The sequence below is a fragment of the Durio zibethinus genome, chromosome 28, assembly GCF_047325235.1.
Source record: "Durio zibethinus cultivar Kanyao isolate XHJ-2024 chromosome 28, ASM4732523v1, whole genome shotgun sequence".
Taxonomy (NCBI): domain Eukaryota; kingdom Viridiplantae; phylum Streptophyta; class Magnoliopsida; order Malvales; family Malvaceae; genus Durio; species Durio zibethinus.
In genome coordinates this window covers 2,468,536-2,491,552 of record NC_143189.1, presented here as the reverse complement: position 1 = coordinate 2,491,552, position 23,017 = coordinate 2,468,536, and the positions used below count along the sequence as shown (strand labels likewise).

At 32.6% G+C, this 23,017-nt stretch overlaps 1 protein-coding gene and 1 pseudogene across 2 annotated transcripts; both read right to left on the bottom strand.

The window, feature by feature from the left end:
* Nucleotides 1-6,097: 6,097 nt before the first annotated feature.
* LOC111280889 (NAC domain-containing protein 10-like) lies at nucleotides 6,098-8,693 on the bottom strand. The gene is made up of 4 exons (XM_022868420.2): nucleotides 8,511-8,693; nucleotides 8,147-8,415; nucleotides 7,859-8,048; nucleotides 6,098-7,076 (listed from the first exon to the last, which is right to left on the bottom strand). The coding sequence occupies exons 2-4, from the start codon at nucleotides 8,324-8,326 to the stop codon at nucleotides 6,505-6,507; spliced, it is 942 nt and encodes a 313-aa protein (XP_022724155.1). The 5' UTR covers nucleotides 8,327-8,415; nucleotides 8,511-8,693; the 3' UTR covers nucleotides 6,098-6,504.
* A 2,879-nt stretch (nucleotides 8,694-11,572) lies between these two features.
* Nucleotides 11,573-15,103, bottom strand: LOC111281243 (uncharacterized; annotated as a pseudogene). Its single transcript, XR_016335113.1, has 2 exons — nucleotides 12,375-15,103; nucleotides 11,573-12,113 (listed from the first exon to the last, which is right to left on the bottom strand). The product of XR_016335113.1 is annotated as an uncharacterized LOC111281243 (transcript).
* Between the last annotated feature and the right edge of the window lie 7,914 nt (nucleotides 15,104-23,017).

The window sequence follows — 23,017 nt, the reverse complement described above, 5'->3', positions numbered from 1 at the left end:
GACATTTTTAGTTTCCAAATTAAGGATTCCATTCTCAAGTGATCTCAAAGTACTTAAATATTGGTCATTATGCTAGTCTTCTACAACCTTTTAGCCTAAAGGAACTATGATATTCATACAATTCCATGTTCGGGCATACTTATCTTTCTTTCACATTCTCCCTCTAATTTGTAATTTCATTTGAACCACCAAATGAATTCACACAAGCTTCCAATATTCTTCTTGTGTCATCCAATATGACATCACAAAAAGTAGATTTCTCCGGGAACATGGATTCTTCATCTTGTTGGTCTGCTCAAAAGAAGTCAGAAATTAACGGAAAAATGACAAATAATAATAGAAATTAAGGGGAAAATGAAAAATAATAATAGTAATAGTAAAGGTGAAGGTTGGTTTAGGAAGAATGTTTTACTTGTTCTCTTGATTTGTCACAGTTGATTCAAGATCATCTTTTATGTATAGCATGTTAGGAAAATGAGGTTCAACCCCATGTAATTGGTTTTAGACCAATCAAAGGTCATGTGCTTTGATATTTTTTTTTACATAGAGCCCTAACTACTTAATAAAAAGAGGTGAGGTTGTTTTAAGGTGGTGTCGTAAATAAAAAAAAAAAAGAAAAGTCAAAAAAATAGAGAGAAAAAGAATAATGGAGAGTTGATTGAACGGAAGTCGATCTGTGGTTCGATTGAACTAAAATTTTATCAACAAGTTTATGATTTAGAGTTCTATATTTGAACAATGAAGATCGGGTTTGAAGCTCTCTAAGATCAAATTCAAGGTGTATTTGTTGAGTTACCTATTTTATGAGATTTTTTCAGATGCCTCTCTCTAGTTGTTGATTAGCTCTAGTTTTAGCTAGAGAAGAATTTTGTATATCTATTATTTATAGTAAAGATTTTTCTGGTGGTTTATGATTTTTTCCTCTACACTAGAGGATTTTCCACGTAAATCTTGATGTGCTTTATTTTTTTTGCGTTGTTGATTGTTGATTGTTGTTTATTATTGTGGATTTGTTGTGATATATTGCTTTTACGTTGTTGTGTTTATTGCTTCAGGTCTAATAAATGATATCAGAGCAAGAGTTATTTTGAGACAACGATACAGAAGCAGTCTAAAACAAAAGTAAATTTTGTTTGAGATCATAGAGAGTGATACAAGTTCTATGATAAAATTGACAGCATTAAATTATTTAATTTGGAAGCCTATAATAGAAGATCATTTATACTGTAAAAATTTATATGAGTCGGTATTAGGTGATTTGGCTAAACCAATAGATATGAAAGATGAAAACTGAAAAAAGTTAGGCAGAAAAACGATGACTAAAATTAAAAAATAAGTTGATATAAGCGTGTTTCATCATGTAACGCAGTAGACAGATGCCCACATTGTTTGAGAAAACTTGACAGCATGTATGAGAAAAAAATAGGTATGAATAAAATTATGCTTGTTAAAAAGCTTGTAACTTTACAGTACAAGGATGAACAATTGATTATAGAGCACTTAGATAATTTTTAAGATATATTTAATTGGATAACTACTATGGAGCTTAAGATGAATGATGAAATAAAGACGTTATTTCTTTTGAGTTCATTGCTAGACAATTGAAATACTCTAGTTGTGACTGTTCTTAATTCAGCCCCTGATTACAAGTTGACATTGGAGATGGTAAATGATAGTATGCTTAATGAAAAAGCAAGATGAAAAGATGTAAACCCTGAGAATCAAGCTTTGGTCACAGAGAACAGGGGTAGAAACATCGACAGATGTCAGAATTTAAAAGGTCGTAGTAAGTTTAAATATAGATCCAAGTTCAGAGATAAAGTGAAGTATTTTCACTGTGATAAAGTAAGTCATATAAAATGACATTGTAAAATCTTGAAGTAAGAGCGAAAAGATGAGAAAGACAATAGTTTAGATGATGGCAATGGTGTAGTAGTAAATTTAGATAATGATTCAGTTACTTTAATTTATACACATGACATTATAATCATGTTAGTGATTCCGACATTGAGTGGATAGTTGACACAGGAACGATATATTATTGTCTTTCTAAGAGAGTTATTTACAATTTACAAAATAAGAGACTTTGGTTGCACCGAGTGAAAAACAAGAGTGTGTCGTAGATTGTTAAGATTGGTGATATTATTGTACAAACTAGTGCAAGCTGCATGTTAAATTTGAAAGATGTCAAACATATTTTGGATATGAAAATGAACTTATTTGCTATTAATGTCCTTGATAAGAAGGGATATGAGAGTCGACAAAAGAATGGATAGTGAAAGCTTCTCAAAAGATTTATGGTAGTTACAAAAAAAAAAATTATGCTGCATAATGTATAAGACATGGATGCGATTAAATGGCAATTAGATAAATATCGTTGAGGATGATGCTTCAGCAAACTTGTGGCACAAGAGGCTGGCACACATAAGCAAGAAGAGATTATAGGTTTTGACAAGGTAGTCTTTCATTCCCCTAACCAAAGGTATATCTCTCGATTTATATGATTATTGTTTGTTTGGTAAGCATCGTAGAGTTTCTTTTCGTAAGAGTTCTCAGAGAAAAAAATAAATTGAAATTGATTTATTCTGACATATGTGGTCTCATTAAGGTTGAGTTATTAGGTGACAGCAGGTATTTTGTTACTTTTATTAATGATACTTTACATAAAACTTGGATGTATATGTTGAAAAACAAAAGTCAAGTATTGTAGTATTTTTAAAAATTTCATGTCATGGTGAAAAGAATGGCATGATTACCTTTAAAGTGTATTTAGACTATTAATGATAGAGAATACACATTCAAAGACTTTGAAGAGTACTGTTCAAAATATATGATCAGAAATGAGATGACAGAACCTGAAACACCATAGTATAATGGTATAGTTGAAAGGATGAATCACACAATTATGAAAAAAGTCAGATGTATATTAAGGATGAAAAAATTATCAAAGTCATTCTGGGGTGAAACAGTCAGCACACCTTATTATTTACTTAACAGATCACCATAAGTTTCTTTAAGCTTTGACATTTTATAAAGAGTATGGACAAAGAAAGATGCTTCATACTCTCACTTGAAAGTTTTTTAGTGTAAAGCATTCATGCATATGTTGAAAGAGTAAATGTTAAAGTTTGACGGTAAAATCATACAGTGTGTGTTTGAAGGATATGGTGATGAAGAATTTGGCTACAGGGTATGGGATCTAGTAAAGAGAAAGACAGTCAAAAGTAGAGATGTGATCTTTCATGAAAAAAAATCATAACAAACCTTGAGAAAAATAAAAAGACTAAACGGGTTACTGTTGAGTGTAATGTTTCAACACCGATAGGAGTTTTACAGGAAATAGACACAGATAGTAAAAATAAGCAAAAAATAGAACTTGAAGATATGAATAAACTAGCCACAGTTAGTAATGAGCCAGATGCAATCAGTTTTAAGCAAGAAAAATAATTTTCTCCACCAGAGAGTGTTGAGCAGAGAGAGCTACCTTCGGCATCAGGTGATGTAGAGTTTCAGTCGAAGAGATCTATTAAAGAGCGCAGACTATTTATCAGGTATCCAAGTTTAAATTTTATTTTACTTACCAGTGAGAGAGAGCCAGAGAGCTTCCAAAATGTACATGCTATTTCAGATAGAGAGCATTGGTTAAAAGTAATAAAAGAAAAGATGGAGTCATTGTAAAAAAATGATACTTATAATCTTGTTAAACTTTTGAAAGGGAAGAGGCATTTGAAAAATAAATAGGTGTTTAAGTTGAAAAAGGATGGTGACAAGCTAGTGATGTATAAAGCTGAATTGATGGTGAAAGATTTTTCTTAGAAACATGACATCGATTTTGATAATATATTCTCTCCAGTTGTAAAGATGAGTTTCATTCGAGTAGTGCTAGGATTAGTAGCTAGTTTAAGTCTTAAGCTTGAGTAACTTGATATCAAGACTGCATGTTTGCATGGTGACTTGTAGAAGGACATTTATATGAATTAACATGAAGGTTTTGAAGTGAAAGGGAAAGAGCACTTAGTTTACAAACTAAAGAAAAGCTTGTATGACTTGAAACAAACTCTACAATAATGGTACAAAAAGTTTGATTCTTTTATTGTGAACCACAGCTTTAAAAGAACAGTAGCAGATCATTGTGTGTATGTAAGAAAATTCTCTTATGATAACTTCATTATTTTTTTATTATATGTTGATGATATGTTGATTGTAGGATAAGATACTAGTATAGTTTGCAAGTTGAAAGAATAATTGTCTAAGTCTTTTGATATGAAAGATTTAGGTCTAGCAAAGCAGATTCTCAGTATGGACATTATCCGGGATAAAAAACCTAAAAAGCTATGGTTGTCACAGGAAAAATATGTTGAACGGGTGTCTATTAGATTCAACATATAACATGCTAAATTAGTTAGCAGTCCACTTGCCAACTATTTTTATTTGAGTAAAAAATCTTGGCCGGTGTCTAAAAAAGAGCAACTAGCTATATTTAGTATTATTTATTCTTCTACATTCAGTTTTTTAATGTATCATATGATTTGTATACGGCTTGATATTGCTCATGCAGTTGGTGTAGTGAGCAAATTTTTTTTTTATCCTGAAAAAGTTTATTGAGAAGCAGTGAAATAAATTTTTAGATATTTGAAGGGCACTTTAAAAATGTGTTTGAGTTATGAAGTTTCACAACTAGTTCTAAAAGGGTTTATTGATGCTGACATGATAGGTGATCTTGATGGTAGAAAATTTACTTCAAGGTATTTATTCACTTTTGTAAGAGAAGTTGTGTCTTAGCAGTCTAAGTTACAGAAGTGTATTGTTTTATCAACTACAGAAACTGAGTATATTGCAGCAACAGAAGCAAGTAAAGAAATGCTTTGGATGAAATATTTTTTTTTTGAATTGGATTGAATCAGAAAGAATATGTGGTATTTTGTGATAGTGAAAGTACTTTAAATTTGAGTAAGAATGTCATGTATCATGCTAAAATAAAGCACATTGATGTTAGATATCACTGGTTATATTCAATGATTGAGGAACAACAAATGCTATTGAAGAAAGTCCATACTGATGAGAATATAACAAATATATTGACTAAGATACTTTTCATGAAAAAGCTTGAGCTTGTAGTAAATTGGTCGGAATGAGTTCCTTAGCCAAGATAAGTTTCAAATGAAACTACTATGGTGATGAATATCTTTCTAATAGGGCTGAATGGAGAGATTGTTAGAAAAATGTGATCCATCCCTATGTAATTGGTTTTGGACAAATCAAAGGCCATAGTTATACAAAGCTCTAGCTACTTAATAAAATGAGGTGGGGCTATTTTAAGATGGTGTTGCAAACCAAGCAAAGAAAGAAGAAAAGCCATAAAAATGGAGAGAAAAGAGAGAAATGAGAGTTGATTGAACGGAAGTTAATTTGTGGTCTGATTGAGCTGAAATTTTATCAACAGATTTATGATTCAAAGTTCTATATTTTGAATGGTGAATATTGAGTTTAAAGCTCTCTATGAACAAATCATAAGGTGTATTTGTTGAGTCACCTATTTGGTGAGATTTCTCCAATTGTCTCTCTTTGGTTGTTGATTAGCTTTAGTTTTAGTTAGAGAAGAACTTTGTATGTCTACTATTTAATAGTTGAGATTTTTCTGATATCCGTGATTTTTCTCTCTACATTGGAGGATTTTTCATGTAAATCTTGGTGTGCTTTATTTTTTTTGCGTTATTGATAGTTGATTGTTGTCTATTACTGTGAGTTTATTACGATATACTGCTTTTATGTTGTTGTGTTTATTGCTTAAGGCCCAACATAGCAAGGCCAAAGGCTTGTTCTAGCAGCTATGACCGCTCTTTTGTATAGAAAAAAAAATGTGTAAGTTCTCATTTGGCTATTCAATTTAAGATTAACATGCAAATCCTAATTATGCTATTAAACCAAAAGTTATTAAATATATATATATTATGTATTCATTCAAATCCTGAAAAGGGTATGAGAAAAACTTAATCAAATTTACAATTGCACAAAAAAATCCATGATAGAATTAAAACAATTATATTTTTGCAATCTCGAGTTTCTAACATATATACTAGTAGATGACAAATGGTAAAACTAATTAAAATCTGTAGGACTATTAACAGAAGTTTATGGGAGTAATCCTTGTACAATATCCTATTATAAATGCCATAAAACCTTAAAAATGTGTAAATATAAATATTATGCAAATGGGTATATAAAATAGGGCACCAGCTCCCTTTTCCAGTGCTTTAATGCTCAAGAACGTGGTTATATATGGGCAAATCTTGCAAAGCATCGATCCGACTGACTCTTTTTGTCTTTAACAAAAGAAGACATTCACCTTATTCTTTAATTCCATCCTTTCCTCAGCAAAAGCACAATCTGATCATTTATTTGATTATTACAGCGCAACAGCAACAACACCAACCAAATATGTCCTTCTCGTACGTAGCTGCTCTATCAAATGCTCATCTTTCCATTATGCCTATTTCTTTCAGGTCACACTTTGCTTGTATCAGAGGCTAATCGAAAAAAGGAAGATCCATCACCTTGAACAACCAAATTTGGAATTAGCTGAGGTGGGCTTTCTCTATTATGATGACTCCCATGATCATATGAAATAAAAGGTGGATTGTAATATTCAACAAAAGCGACACTGCTACTCTTCGCTATAGGACTTTCATGGCGGCTTCGATTTTTCAACTTTCTATCAAGTGTATCCTTAACACTACTTGGACCACATTGTCTAGGTTGAGTTTGGTAAAAAACTTTTGAAACCACTAACTCTCCATCTTTCTCTTCTTCATTGTTGCCAAGGTGATATTGATGCATCACCCAGTTTGTCTTCTCAGGCTTCCTTTGCCTGCCATAGTTGGTGTAGAGTACTAAAATCTTTTTGAAACCCTTCACTGCCCCACCAACCAAAACTGCTCTGGTCTTTCCGGTTTTATGCCACCTTGTTTCGCTTCCATCTTCATCCGTGTGAACTTTTCTTCTCTTCCTAGTCCCGGTTGTGTATGCCTTGGAGGGTCGATGAAAGAAGTGTCGAATTTGGCCATCTTTGCTTACTCCTGCACCGTTAAAATGTGAACAGATCAAAGGATATTTAGTTCTACGAATGAAACTATATCATTAGATCAATAGCTTAATCGTACGAGTCAGAATGGAAATTAAGATATGCTAATATTTGATTGGATTACTAACCACTCATTTCCCTTTAGACAAGCAGTTAGGCCACTTAAAGCAATAGCTAGCAAACTATTATCAGGTGATCATCCTAACTTTGACTATTCAAGAGTCATGAAGTTCGCCATCATTGCATACTTGATTCACGTAATATGGCCTCTTAATTTATCAATTTAGATTTTCGATTTTTATTTTTATTTAATCGTTAAAAAATTTCACAAACTTCTTGTAAAAAACATATATCCAAATCTTTTCCAGAACTAACAAAATATTATGGAAATCATGAAATGATGAAAGGCAATGCCTAATCACATGTCTCAAAGAAAATATGTGGCTGCTTGAGTAGAACCAAAGGATCTCGCGTAATTAGGCCAACACACTAGCAATCCTTGCAGTTAATATTAGCCAACTTGGTTACTTCCTTACAATATACTTAACTGGATTCTGTAAAATGCAGTAAGTTCTTCACGTTTTCATCTAAATTCGTCTAGCAAAATAGATCATACATAATGGCCAAGCAAAAAAAGAAAACGCAGATCATTGATATAGCCCTAAAACAAAGTGGAAAAAGAAAAACTATGTACTTGAAGAGAAAAGAAGTTGAAGAAAACCCATAAAAGGTCAGAAAGCTAGTGAGTTTGGAGCAAAAAAGAAAGCATCAAAGTACCTGGCAGCCTCTCTGGATGAGTATAGCAAATCCCGTTTTCTCCTTCCAGCGTAGGAATAAACTCATCAATCAGAGGATGAAGCTTGCGCATATCAGATATTACCTTTGCCTCTAAATGCTCTAGAATCTCTTGGTCAGTTGGATCAAACTTCACTCCTGCTGGTAACCCGGGCAAATCATGAATTCCCGCCTAACCCCACATAAATAATAGTATTTTAGTACATCAAACTACATGAAATAAACCAAAAAAAATAAAACTATAGAGTAATTTATGATTAAAATATGTACCTGATCTTGGTAGGGTATGTCATGGCCACATGAAGGGCAAATAATGATTGGGGTTTCTTGAGCAGTTTTGGAGTCGGAAATAGCTGCGGTGGCGGCGATAGCAACTGCAGGTTCTTTGGTGGCGGCTGCTGTAACTAACTGTAGAGCTCTATCATCATCAGGGTTATTGCACCATGACATCTCTCTTGATCTGCTGATCTTATTCTCATCACAAAGCTGAATTCTGCTTCTGCCTTCTTCCCCCACTTCCTCAACACGCACGCGAAATTCTAGCAAGATTGACACATAAAACAAAACCAAACAACAAAAAACAAACAAGTAAAGCAAAACTTGTCTCTTTTAGAGCACGTTTTCAGATACCCACTTTTTCTTTCTTGATGGTCGGCAAGGAATTTAACTCTTCCACTTTTGTTATTCTCTTTTTTTTCCAAATTTTCTGCTTATGATCAAGGGTATAGCTGCTGTGTGCTATATACTCAGTTCTGGGCAAACAAGAGAAAAAGAAAGAGAAGATTAAAGGGAGGGTATAAAAGAAAAGAGAGAATGATATTTATCCATTTTATTTCTTTTTCTAGAAACATAATAAAAAAATTATAATATATATTACTTGGACGTCAAGTTTGGTTATGCTAAGTATATACGCTTGAATGACAGAATAAATGCAGTCTTTGGACATTGCTTTTGGGGTAGGTCTAAACATATATGAAAGGATTTATACTGTGCATCCCAAAAAAAAAAAAAAAGATTTACACTGCTTTAATTAAAATCTTAATAAGGAAGTTGACAGTGAATTCAAGCTAACTTAATTTTGTTAGTCATATAACCACTTCGAAAATACGATATTCATATTAATATTCGGAGTTCATATCTCAATATTTATAATTTTTTTATTTTTAAATGATGCGTCATTTATAAAAAAAAAAATTAACAATAAATAATTGACTTAATTAAAATAAAATTAAAAAAAATTTTTGAGTAGGACGTTTTACCACTTGAGAGGGAGATGGGGATGCATTTTAGGAAAAAGCTTTCAGCTCCAGTGTCAAATTGGAGTATTCTTAAAGCTATGGAGCAAAAAAAAAAAAAAAAAAGTTAAGGTGAAATTATATAATATTGTAACATATAAAATACGAACCAACAATTTTGAATGTAAAAAAAAGTTAATTCACCAAACTTTTTGTATAGTTTTTAATCCATTTCTTCACGTAGACTTCTCATGATAAGCAAGGAATATTCACCATCCCTTCTCTCTCTTTTAGGTTTAGATGTGTAGTTTAGGATGAAAGTTTAAAGGTAAAGTTTCTCATATATGTCTTTGTTATTTATTTGTTGTTTTGTAGGTTATATTTGTGTTTCATTTATGGTTTTGATAATTCCTCCTATAGCCTTGTTTAAAAGAGATTAATTATATATTTGATATAAGATATTCTAGTTTTTTTTTTTAATCCAAGTTGGTGGTAATTATACATATTGGCTTTTATAAAAATAATTTTATATATTTAAAATTATTAAAATTGAATTCTTAAAAATCTAAAAAAAGCTGGCATTAATTAAAATTTCTTAAAAAATTTATTTATTAATGCGATATTATCATTTAATTCATTTCATCATTTGATTTTTTGATAATATATAAAATTTTTACATTGATAATGTATCAAATATAAATTCTAAAATAAATTTGTTAAAATTAATGAGATTAGATTAAGATATATACACACAATTCACAATTATATAGAAATTATTTAATTTAATCATTTACAATTTTTTAGTATTTGAAAATTTTAAATTTAAATTTAATCATTAAAATGCAAAATATAATGTTTTATAAATAGATTGCATTGCTTTAGGCAACAATTTATAACTTTCTTTTTTATTATTTGTGGTATTATTTTATTATTTTTATTAAAGTTTTATTTGTGCTAAACATTGCTTTAGGCACACGAAGATATCCAATGAGCAGCTAGGAGACTGGATAATGAAACCATATCAGTAGCCTGCACGTTTCTGAAAGTATATTTTTATTAATTTCTCTCTTAAACCGAATCATTGATCACCCAAGATGATCTGATGCTGTAGCCTTCGATCAGACGACTGAGAAGCAAACAACTTATGAAAGAAGGATATCACCTTTGGATTATAATTAATTAATCAAAATTTAAAATTATAAATGATAAATTTTTTATATAATTTTTTTATTATGATTAAAAAATTATAAGGGGAATATTGTAGTTGAAAAGTGTAAGACCGCGGAAAATCCATCCTTGACGTAATTAACTTATGTCACAGCCGACATGATCCTTCTTGTTCACGTTCGAAAGCTTCTCTCAGAAGCCACGCGGCAACAAGAAACTTCTTTGTTGAAACCTTTGAAACTTTGACGTAAGGGTTAGGTTTTTCTTTCTTTTTTGGAACTTTGTGATGATATGTGTTTTGTTTCCAAGATACCTCCACACAAATAATTGTCCCCTTACTGATCAGGTTTTGGCTGCGTCTGTCTGATCTGATAGGTATCCTTTTGTTCATATAATCTCATACAGAAAAAACCCTTGTTTTTGTTGTCTGATCTAATCAGTTTCTTTTTGTTCATACAATTTCATAAAAAAAAAAAAAAAACTGTTTTTCTTTTTTGTTGCTGTTTAGCTGACAAAGAAAGTATTCAAGAAAATTAAAAACTCCGATGGAGACGTTCAAACAAGAAAAAAGATTTACATAAAAGAAATTCATAAAATTTTTTATTAAAAATAAGTAAATAAAATTTAAAATTGATAGATTGAATGATTTTATTACATAAAAAAAATGTAATATATTTATTAAATAAATATTTTTAGTTAAATATTTATAAAATTTTTATAATTAAATAAATATAGATTAAATTTAAATTATAAATAATATTTTTAATATTTTTTATATATTATTAATTTTTATATTAAATTTATTAATTTATTAATTTAAATTTTTTATTTATTTAATTTTAATAAAACTTTTATGAATTTTACTTATAAAATTTCATGTAAATTATGCTCACAAATAAGAGAACGATTGGTTTTGTTTACTAAAGCTCGATTAGCAACCCAAGTTTGGGGACAGGGGAGAAAGAGCAAGATTGCCAGGCAAATATAAGATCATTTTCAAGCATTTGATTCCAACTTTTCGATCTAAAATACTGAAAGAGAATGGTCATTTCAAAGTCGTGGTTTTATTAGGGCTTCAATGGGAATCTACGACTTGTTTGCAACTTCCTACTTTTTCACAAACAATAATTTTTAACCCTTCTGTTGCGCATCTGCATGGCCCCTAAATGTGAAACACGACCGGATATTGTAAGTTTTAATTTTTTAATTTTTAATTTTAATTTAATGAGGGAACTTTGATATGTTAAACGCATTGAGAATTTTTTTTTTTTTCTCTCCATCTCTGTCTCGATGTGGGAATTTCCAACCCTATGCTCTTTTCATCCTGTAAAGCAAACATCAAGTGGGTGTACAATGATTGAAAAGCAAAACCACTCAATCCTTTCCATATCACACTCTCGTGGCCTTGTTTTTGGAACAAGCTATGAAGAAAATTTTCTAAAGACACACTTCCTTGATCTGAGGCATATAGATTCATAGTAGTAAGGAATCAATTTTCCCATCCTTTTTAGCAGCCTTGGGCAGGTTATCATTAGCAGCTTCTTGCAACAGCTTAACCACCCTTCTCATTGACGGGCGGTTGATTGGGAGTGGATTAGTACAGAGGAGTCCGATGTCGAGGACCTTGTATATTTCTTCCTTTAAACAAGGGTCAAGTTTGGAATCAAGAACATGATCCAGTCCTTTCTGATTTTGAGTGATGCAGACCCATGTTACCAGATCCTTCTCCCCGAACTCTGGGTCAATTGGGAGTCTGCCTGTGACCATCTCAAGTATAACTACGCCAAAACTGTAGATGTCACTCTTCTCATCCACTAGAAGAGTATATGCATACTCTGCACCAATTTTTTTTTTTTTTTAGTTTAGATTGAGTGAAAAATAACATCAGAAACAATTAAAGATTGCACTCTCATTAAAGATTGTCATTAAACATGAATACAATCCGATAAATAGACATCTATGTATAGTGTTTGTTGCAGCTAATCGCTCAATATTTCTGACTGAGCATTCAAAGATTTAAGTATAAACTAATAGCAGCAAGGTAATAATTAAAACTTTCAATCACTAGAATGATGATAAAGTTTTGGTCAACTAACCTGGAGCAATGTAACCACAAGACCCTGCAATCACAGACATGGACTTGGCATCCTTTCCAGTTGCATCAACCACCTTGGCAACTCCAAAATCAGCCACTCTAGCGCCAAAATCCCCATCCAACAAGATATTGTTGGACTTGATATCTCTATGCACAATTGGAGGCACACAATCGTGATGCAAATAAGAAAGTCCCTCAGCTGCATCCACAATAATCTTATACCTCGTCTGCCAATCCAGCAAACAACCATTATTGCCATGCAACAAATCTCCCAAGCTACCATTTGGCATGTATTCATACCCCAAAAGCTTGCAATCCCGAGTAGTACAAGAGCACCACAACTTAACAATATTCTTGTGCCTAATCTTCCCCAACGTCTCGACCTCAGCTTGAAACCTATCATCCAGAACCTGAGCCTGACCTGTCTCAAGATCTACACTCTCACAACCCTTTTTCAGTCCTCCCCAAAGCTTCTTCACAGCAACAGCCTCTCCATTACTAAGCACAACCTTGTAAACTTTCCCTGAAGATCCTCTCCCTATCACATTATCCTCATCAAGACAATCCAATATCTCATACTCACTAAAACCCAACTTATGAAACGAAATCAAAGTCCACATAGACTTATCCCTTGCTTTCTTATTACTCAGGTACTTGAAGTAAAACCAAACCACACCAACAACAAACACCAAAGCGGCTAAAACAAAAATGGATCTAAACAACCAAATATAACCTTTATGCTTAGCTCCATCCCTCCCAACATACAAACCAGGATTGCCTAAAAAGCTGTTTTTGTATATTTCAATATCAAACCAAGGCGGGATCTGACCGGATAACAAATTATTCGACAGGTTAAGCTGATTGAGCTTCAAATTCTGAAAACCGAAGGGAATCCTTCCCGTTAACTGATTATTAGAAAAATCAAGATAATTCAACACAGACAAACTCCCTATTCCATCAGGAATCTTCCCCGAAAACTCATTATTAGCTAAATTCAACACGTTTAACTTCTTCAAAGACTCAATTCCACTAGGCAATTCCCCTTCCAGCCCATTCCCATGAAGATCAAGGATCCCTAGTCCATCGAGCGTCACTATACTTTTAGGCAACGCCCCGCTAAACTTATTGTTACTAGCAGAAATTTGAAGTAAAGTATGTACTAAACCAATTTCTTCAGGCAACGAACCACTAAACTCGTTGCTTGATATAATCAACCGCAACAAAGTCGCTGCATTTGCGATTGATTTCCCAATTTGACCCGAGAACGAGTTATTAACAAGCTCGAGTAAATACACGTGAGGGAGACCCCAGAAACCGGCGGGTATTTCACCGGATAATTTGTTGTAACTGAGTCGGATCCGGTTCAGGCTCCGACACTCGGCTAAAGTCGACGGTATTTGACCCGAAAAGGAGTTGTATATCATCAGAATCCCTTCTAGGTTCCCTTTCTCGCATAAACTCGGTGGTATAGGGCCGGTAAATTGGTTTTCGGAGACGTCGAGCCATCTAAGCGGCGAGTTTTTGCCGAGGTTTTGAGGTAACTCTCCCGTGAGTCTGTTCTGAAAGATTTTGAGTTCGTACAGAGCTGGAGAGTCGGCGATACTCGGTGGTAAAGTTCCTTCGAAGCTGTTGAGGTAAAGGTTGAGACTTTCGAGTGGCAGCTGAGTCAACTCGTCCGGAATCTTTCCCGTTAACTGGTTCGTCGAAACGTCGAGGACTCTCAGCTTGCTCAAATTCGAGAACCCGCGAGGTAACTCGCCGGACAGCCAGTTGTTGTACAGCTCAATCTGAACTACACTAACCAACCCAGTGAGCGAACTCGGAATCTTCCCTACCAAGTGGTTAATGGCAAGGTCCAAATATGTGAGTTTGTTGAGTCGACCCAGGGAGTCAGGAATCTCGCCAACTAAATTACAGTTAGTGACCCACAAAATCTCTAAGTAAGTTAAGTTGCCAAGTTCCGGTGGTATCCGAGCAGGATTAAACGGGTTGTAGGATAAATTAAGCATTTTTAGCGTACTAATGTTTCCTAAAAATGCGGGGATTGTGCCATCGAGGAGGTTGTAAACGAGCGACAAAACCTCGAGCTTTTGGAACCGACCGAAGGACTCCGGAAGATCTCCTGATAGATTGTTAGCAGTTAAATCGAGGTATTTAAGGTTAGGGAGGTCAGCCAAAGTGCGGGGGAGTTCACCAGTGAGGAGGTTTTGGGAGAGATCGAGGTGGATAAGATTCTGACACGTGGAGATGTCGGAAGGGATGGTGGAATTGATGCTGTTGTTGCAGAAGTTAACGAAGGAAAGGTTTTGAAGACGGCAAAGAAGGGAAGGGAAAGGCCCTGCGAGGTTGGTGTTAGAGAGGTCAAGGGAAGTGACGGAGCCAGTGGCAGAGTCACACGAAACGCCACGCCAGTTGCATGGGGTTGGGTCACTAAAGTTCCATGAGGAAAGGGTGGAGTCAGGGTCGGAAAGGGAGGCTTTGACTTGGAAAAGGTAGATGCCTTCTTGGTTGAGAGAAAGGGAAGGTGAAGGAAAGGTGAAGAAGAAAAAAGAGAGGACAAGGAGAAGCATTTTTGCTAAGAGTTTTGGTTTGAAAAAATTTGAGCCAGCTGAAGAGAGAGATTTTGAGTAAGCTTTTAAGAAGGAAAAAGATGGTGCTTTCTGCTTTGCTATTGGAGACACAGGAAGAAGAAGAAGAACAAGAAGAAGAGTGGGTAATGTTATGATGGGCATTTTTGTTGTTGTCTATGGTGAGTTTTAAACAGAATTATGGAGGGAGGAAAAAAATGCGAAGTTAAATTTTTTTTTAAAAATTACAAACTGAGACCTTTTTACTCCAAAAATTTGTAATTTTGAAAGAAGAGTATGAGAGAATCAAATGGGTTTAAGACAAGGGAGAGGAAGCCAAGAAGTGCATCAAATGGATCGCATCATGAGGTCAGGGAGGGAATAATCTCGATGAAGATAAAAAATCAGAAAGATGGTGGAGATTTTGAGGGGGAGAGACAAACAGCATAGTAGCAGTAGTAATAGTAATTTATTAACGAGACAATGACTTTAAGCTCTGTTTTCTTACGACTGCAGCAGAACAGTGCACACAAAAAGACAGCAATCCTTTCGCACAAAAAAAAAAAAAAAACGGAAATATGTCCTGTGAAAGTCCTATGCTTAGCATGCAAGAGAAAACTGTTGCCACACGGATTTAAACATTGAACAGAGTGACACCATTTCTTCTAATTTCTTCTTTCACTGCTGCTAAGTTATGAGATCTTCAAGTGAGATCTCTTCATAACTAATTATTACTAATTATAGTTAAACATTGAAAAACAAAATTGAATGATTTACTGATACAGTGTTAAATTTTTAATTTAATAATTTAAAATATAAAAATAATTATAATTTAAGTTTTTAGGATGAAAAATAGAATCAAAGATAAATCTCAAATATTTGAATGCAGCACATTTAATATTTAATGCTTTCAAATAAGTTGGACATTTAGATTTATTGGTTTGAATTTAAATTTTAAAGCAAGTAGCTATCTAATTTGTTTCAACGTCAAGTAAAAACATTTGACTGTATATAAGTTTGAAGTAAACTTAAAGAATGAGTAAAGTATATGAAATCTTAGATTAATTCCCGTGTGCACTATATTTTAAATTTTCCTACAAAATCGGCTAAAAAAAATGAACGGGGAAACAGGAAAAGTAAATGAAAGCAGTGAGAGCTGTTGACAAACTTCGTGGCTCCCTAATTCCCACATGATTCCAGATTCTCTGGAACCTTTTCCCCCGAAATGGGTGCGAGTTTTTAAACCACAAAGCCCTGTATCAAGCCACTTGCCTTAACCATGCGGTCAGGACTCAGGGTCAGGTTCTTGTTCGGTCCAAAAACGCTTTAAAGATGGACAACGGCGGGCTGTCTCTACTGTTTTCTCTGCGCGTGAGACAGTATTCCTTGCATCTACCTCCTTCGTATCTGTAAAAAAAACTGATAAAAAAAACTACAGGTATACATTATACAGGGTAATCCTACGTCTCCATATTTATTTAAGAAAAAGAAACATGAGGATGTGGTCCATAAAGGAAGAGTGAAACATGAATGGACTTAATCAGTTATTGTTTCTTTCATCCCGGAGAAGGAGAATAAGTGCAATTGAATGCCTGCTTGCACAAGTGACAATACTACTTTCTCGTATGAAATGTCTGTTTGTGACTTGTAAGCTCAAACTATGTATAAAAAGCAAGCAAGCTTCATATTCATTTGAAAAAGAAAATGACATCTGAATCTGATGCTGTAAATATCTAGTCCTTGGAATGCGATTTCATATTAATAAATCTTATTGTCATTTTCTCGTTGAATGGAATTTTCTTCACATGGTTACCAATGAACGTTTACTTAAAAGCAATTGTTGAGTCAACAGGGGTCCCTGGTTGATGTTCACGAGCGTCTTGGGCTGGCCACACGAGTGACCTCACGAATTGGAGCAAAGCGTTATCTGAGATATATGGCTTACAAAAATAGCAAAGCGATAATCTTCGGCGACGAGTGGTACCCACCAGGGCAATAATAGCAAGTATCACTTTGAGACCTGCTTGTCACGGGGACCCAGAAACAGGAGAAATGCTATCGTCACGTTGATGTGCTGCCACGAGAAAGCAGCAATTGTTCCAAATGAAACAATGGTTTTGAATGATTTACGGGATACGATTAATTCTCGATTAATGCAAATGGAAATATAGGGACCCCAGCCAGCATGTGAGCCTCAACAGAGGTTCTGTCTTGTCTAATGGATGTCAGCTGTGACATTACTAATATTATCTTAATTCAAAAGAATTAAGACTAGTTTATATGTATATTACAAAGCAAAACAAATATATTTTGAGATGATTTTCGATTTCTCAAAAATTAAAAAATATATATATATATAAATAACTCTAGTTGTTTTAAATTTGAACATAAATTCAAGTAATAACAAATAAGAAATTAAAACTGATGAACTGATATTCTTTATCAATCAAGCAGCAACTACACCCAGTTTTCCTATCCAATAATTAAAGCTGTCAGATAAAGCTATATAGCTACAATTGGTTGTCCACCTAAAAACAATAAAAAACCAAAATAAGAAGACTTCGAAGTCAATGAGATGCTTTGAGCTTCATATTCCTGATCTAAAAGATGAATCCTTAGTGGGCCACATAGTGCAAGAACTGTTCTAAATAGCTCCATGACAACCCACAACACTTTTTAAAAGATTGGGAATCATTTTTTTTATGGACCCATTTGCCAAGATTTGAAAGAGACCAAAAATATATCAAGTCCTTATGCAAACTTTGAGAGAAGTATATGCTTTGATTCGTTCTAATAAGGTTGATATAAAAGATGCAAAAGATTAGTAAAAGGGCAATGGTGACTCCAACCCATTTGAGCCACAGTCATGGTTGTCCTTTTATGCTTCAATTCTACATTTCTTCTGTTCACACCAAGCCCCAACTTTTGTTACTGCCCTTTTTGCAGCAAAAAGAAGCTTTGCATTTGTTATGGCAAAATTTTTCTTTATTCTAATTTTCTCTTCTTTTGATACAAACTTGAAACTCCTTTCTTGGTCTTATGAATGATTAGTGGGTGGCTACTTGGAAAGATCGCAGAAAAGATTTTTTGTTATTCTTTTTGTTTTTTTTATTTAAAAAACAAGGATGTGGATGAGAGTTGAGATACATTAGTTTACTCAGTGAGGACCAAGTGTGAGATTTTTCTTGATTCTGTTTATTCAAAGCAAGCTCTACATATATACAATCAAAAGGATACAGCGTCGAAGCAGACATAAGATAAAAGAGAAGGCCAAACAACGAATTTAATAAAAAAAAGGAGAATCGTATAATCATTCAACTTATCTGGATAGAATGCTAATGCAGTTCCATATGTTTATCACGTGAATTAGAAAATGGAAGAAATTATTACTATTGAACTCAAGGCTAAGGGCCTGACTAATATCTGGTTAGACCTAAAGCAATAAACATAATAAAGTAAAAATAACAATCAACAATCAATAATACAAGAAAAATAAAGCACATCAAGATTTATGTGAAAAACTTTTCAGTGTAGAAGAAAAAATCACGAATCACCAAAAAAATCTTTACTATCAAATAATGGATATACAAAGTTTTCTTTAGCTAAAACTAGAGTTAATCAACAACTATACAGAGATAATTGGAGAAATCTCATTAAATAAATGACTCAAAAAGTATACATTAGATTTGTTCCTGGGGAGCTACAAATCTGATCTTTACCGTTCATAATGTAAAACTCTGAATCATAAATTTGTTGACAAAATTTTAGCTCAATCGGATCACGGATCGACTTTTGTTCAATAAACTCTCCCTTTTTTTCTCTTTTTTCTATTTTTTTTAGCTTTTTTTTTTTCTTTTCTTGGTTTGTGATACCACCTTAAAACAACCCTATTTTTTTTTATTAAGTAACTAGGGCTCTGTATAAAAAGAAAGACTAAGGCTTATGACTTTCGATTGGTCCAAAATCAATTACATAGGGCTAGACCCCATATATCATAACAATCTCCCCCTCCAGCCCCATTAGGAGGAGATTCTTCACCATAACAGTTTCATTTGGAACTTACCTTGGTCAATGAGCTCATTTTGGCCAAGTTACTATAGAGCTTAAGTTTCTCCTTGAGAAATGTCTTAGTCAACATATCTGTTACATTCTTATCAGTATGAACTTTTTTCAATAGCATCTGTTGTTTCTCAATCACTGAATGTAACCAGTGATATGTAACATTAATATGCTTTGTTCTAGCATGATACATGGCATTCTTACTTAAATCTAAAGCACTTTAGCTATCACAAAATATCATATACTCTTTCTGATTCAACCTCAATTCAAGAAAAAAAATGTTTCATCCAAAACATTTTTTTACCTGTTTCGGTTGCTGAAATATACTCAGCTTCTATAGTTGACAAAGCAACACACATTTATAACTTAAACTGTCAAGACACAATTTTTTCTGTAAAAATAAAAAAATACCCTAAATTAGATTTTCTATCATCAAGATCACCTGCCATGTCAGCATCAGTAAACTCTTCTAGAATTGGTTATGAAACTTCATAACTCAAGTATATTTTTGAGGTGCCCCTCAAATATTTAAAAATCTATTTCACTGCTTTTCAGTAAACTTTTCTCGGATTAAAAAAAAATTGCTTACTAACCAATTGCATGAGTAATGTTAGGTTGTGTACAAACTATAAGATACATTAAAGAATCGACTGCAGAAGAATAAGAAATACTAGACATAGTTAGTTACTCTTTATTAGACATCGAATAAAATTTTTTACTAAGATGAAAATAGTTAGCAAGTGGACTGCTAATTGATTTAGCATGTTACATGTTAAATCTACTATGCACCTTTTTAACATACTTTTCCTATGATAACCATAGCTTTTCAACTTTTTTATCCTATATAATGTTCATACTAAGAATCTATTTTGTTGGATCTAAGTCTTTTATATCAAAGAACTTAGACAATTGTTCTTTCAACTTGCAAATCATACTAACATCTTGTCTCACAATCAATATATCATCAACATATAATAAGAGAATAATGAAGTTACCATCCAAAAATTTTTTGATATACACACAAGGATTCACTACTGTTATTTTATAGCTATGATTTATCATAAAAAAATCAAACTTTTTGTACCATTGTCGCAAACTTGTTTTAAGCTATATAAGTTTTTCTTCAGTTTATAAACTAAGTGCTCTTTCTCTTTCACTTCAAAACCCTCGGGTTAATTCATATAAATGTCTTTATGCAAGTCACCATGTAAGAATGCAATCTTAACATCAAATTACTTAAGCTTAATAATTAAACTAGCTGTTAATTCTAGTACCACGTAAATGGAATTCATTTTCATAATTGAAAAAAAGATCTTATCAAAATCGATGTCTGATTTCTGAGAAAAATCTTTCACCACTAATTGAGTTTTGTACCTCACTAGCTTGTTACCATCATTTTTTAACTTACGTCCATTTATTTTTCAATAGTTTTTTCCCTTTTGAAAGTTTAACAAAATCATAAGTACTATTTTTTACAATGACTTTATCTCTTCTTTCATTGCTTTTAACTAATGCTCTTTATTCGGAGTAGCCTATACATCTTGAAAGCTCTTTGGCTCTCTTTCATTGGTAACTAAAATAAAATTTAAACTTGAATACTTGATAAATAGTTTGTGCTCTCTAGTAGATCTTCTATATTGAAACTCTACACCATCTGATGCCAATGATAGCTCCTTCTACTTAACACTCTCTAGTGGAGATGATTGCTCATTCTACTTAAAACTAATTTCATCTGGCTCATCATTAATTATGACAGACTCATTCATATCTTTAAATTCTATTTCTTGCTCATTTGTGGCTCTTTCCTATGAAATTTATATCGGTGTTAAAACATCACAATTAATAGTAACCTGTGTAGTCTTCTCATTTTTCATAAAGTTTGCTATGATTTCTTTTTCATGGAAGACCATATCTCTATTTTTTACTATTTTTTTTTCATTTGACCCATACCCTATAGCTAAATTTTTCATCATCATATCTTATAAATACACATTGTGTAGCTTTACTATCAAGCTTTGACCTTTATTTTTTTGCACATGCATAATGCTTTACATTCGAAAACTTTTAAATGAGAGTATGAAGCATTTTTTCCTATTCACACTATTACTGAAATATCAAAGCCCAAAAAAACTAATGGTGACCTGTTGAACAAATAACAAGTTGTGTTGACTGCTTCATCTCAAAATGGTTTTGGTAATTTTATCATCCTCAATAGACATATGACTTTTTTTATAATGGTGCAGTTTATCCTTTTAGCTATACCATTATGCTACGATGTTTCAAGTTCTGTTATCTCGTGCTTTGAACAGTACTCTTTAAAGTCTTTGAATGTGTATTTCTCATCATTATCAGTTTGAATACACTTCAAGGGTAATCCTGTCATCCTTTCTATCATGGCATGAAATTTTTAAAAATACTGCAATACCTGACTTTTATTTTTCAACATATACACTCAAATTTTACATTAAGTATCATCAATAAAAGTAATAAAATACTTGTTATCCTTTAATGACTCAACCTTAATGAGACCACATACGTTAGAATAAATCAATTTTAATATATTTTCTTTTATTTGAGAACTTTTATGAAAAAAAACTCTACGATACTTACCAAATAAACAACGATTACATAAATCGAGAGACATACTTTTGATCAAAAAAATGAGAGACTGCATTGTCAAAACTTGTAACCCTTCTCACTCATGTGTTCTTGCCTCTTATACCACAAATTTGTTAAAACATCATCTTCAATAGTATTTATCTGGTTACCATTCAATTACATCCATGTCTTATATATTATGCAGCATAGTTTTTCCATTATAACTATCATAAATCTTTTAAAAAACTTTCATTGTCTATTCTTTTATCGACTTTTGTATCTCTCCTTATCAAGGACATTAATAACAAGTAAGTTCATTCTCATATCCAGAATGTGTCTAACATCCCTCAAAGTTAATATACAACCTGTACAAATTTGTACAACAATATCATCAATCCTAATAATCTGTGACATACTATTGTTTACCATCTTGGTGCAACCAAAGTCTTTTATTTTGTAAGTTATAAATAACTATATCTTAGAAACACAATGATATGCCATTTCTATATCAACTATCCACTCAATGTCGGGATCATCAATATGATTACAATTATCATATGTACAAATCAAAGTAACTAAATCACTATCTGAATTTACTACTATAATATTGTCATCATCTGAACTCTTGCTTTTCTCATATTTTCACTCTTACTTTAAGATTTTACAATGTCATTTTATATTACCTGCTTTACCACAATGAAAACACTTTACTTTATTTTTGAACTTAGATCTATATTTAGATTTACTACAGTCTTTTAAGTTATGATCTCTGTCGATATTTTACCTCTATTCTTTATAGCTAAAGCTTGATTCTCAGTGTCTATATCTTTTTATCTTGCTTTTTTATTAAGCATATTGTCCTTTACCATCTTCAATGTCACATTATAATAATGAGTTAAATTAAGAACAGTCATAATTAGAGTGTTTTAACTGTCTAACAATGAACCTAAAAAAAACAATGTCTTCATTTCATTATCCATCTTAAGCTCTACAGTAGTTATCCGATTAAATATATCTTGAAAATCATTTAAGTGCTTTATAATAGATCATCATTCTCTAGACTGTAAAGTTGTAAGCTTTTTAATAAGCATAACTTTATTCATACTTGTCTGCTAATTTTTCTTATAAAATGCTGCTAATTTTTCTCAAATAGTATGGCCATCTGTCTCTTATACTACATGATGAAATACGTTAATATTAATAATTTTTTGATTATAGCTAGCATTTTTCTATCTAATTCCTTTTAGCTTTCATCTTTTATATTTGTTGGTTTAGTCGAATTACTCAATATCGGCTCATACAAATCTTTACAGTATAAATGATCTTTCATCACAGGTTTTTAAATTGAATAGTTTTATGCTATTAATTTTATCATGAAACTTGTATCACCTTTCATAATCTCAAACAAAATTTACTTCTG

Bases quoted from the DNA above. Each gene is read 5' to 3' on its own strand.
- LOC111280889 (XM_022868420.2), bottom strand. From the start codon at position 8,326: ATGTCATGGTGCAATAACCCTGATGATGATAGAGCTCTACAGTTAGTT. The intron at 8,049-8,146 runs GTACATATTTTA...ATGTGGGGTTAG, and splicing joins ACATACCCTACCAAGATCAG to GCGGGAATTCATGATTTGCC. The intron at 7,077-7,858 runs GTACTTTGATGC...TTAACGGTGCAG, and splicing joins TCATCCAGAGAGGCTGCCAG to GAGTAAGCAAAGATGGCCAA.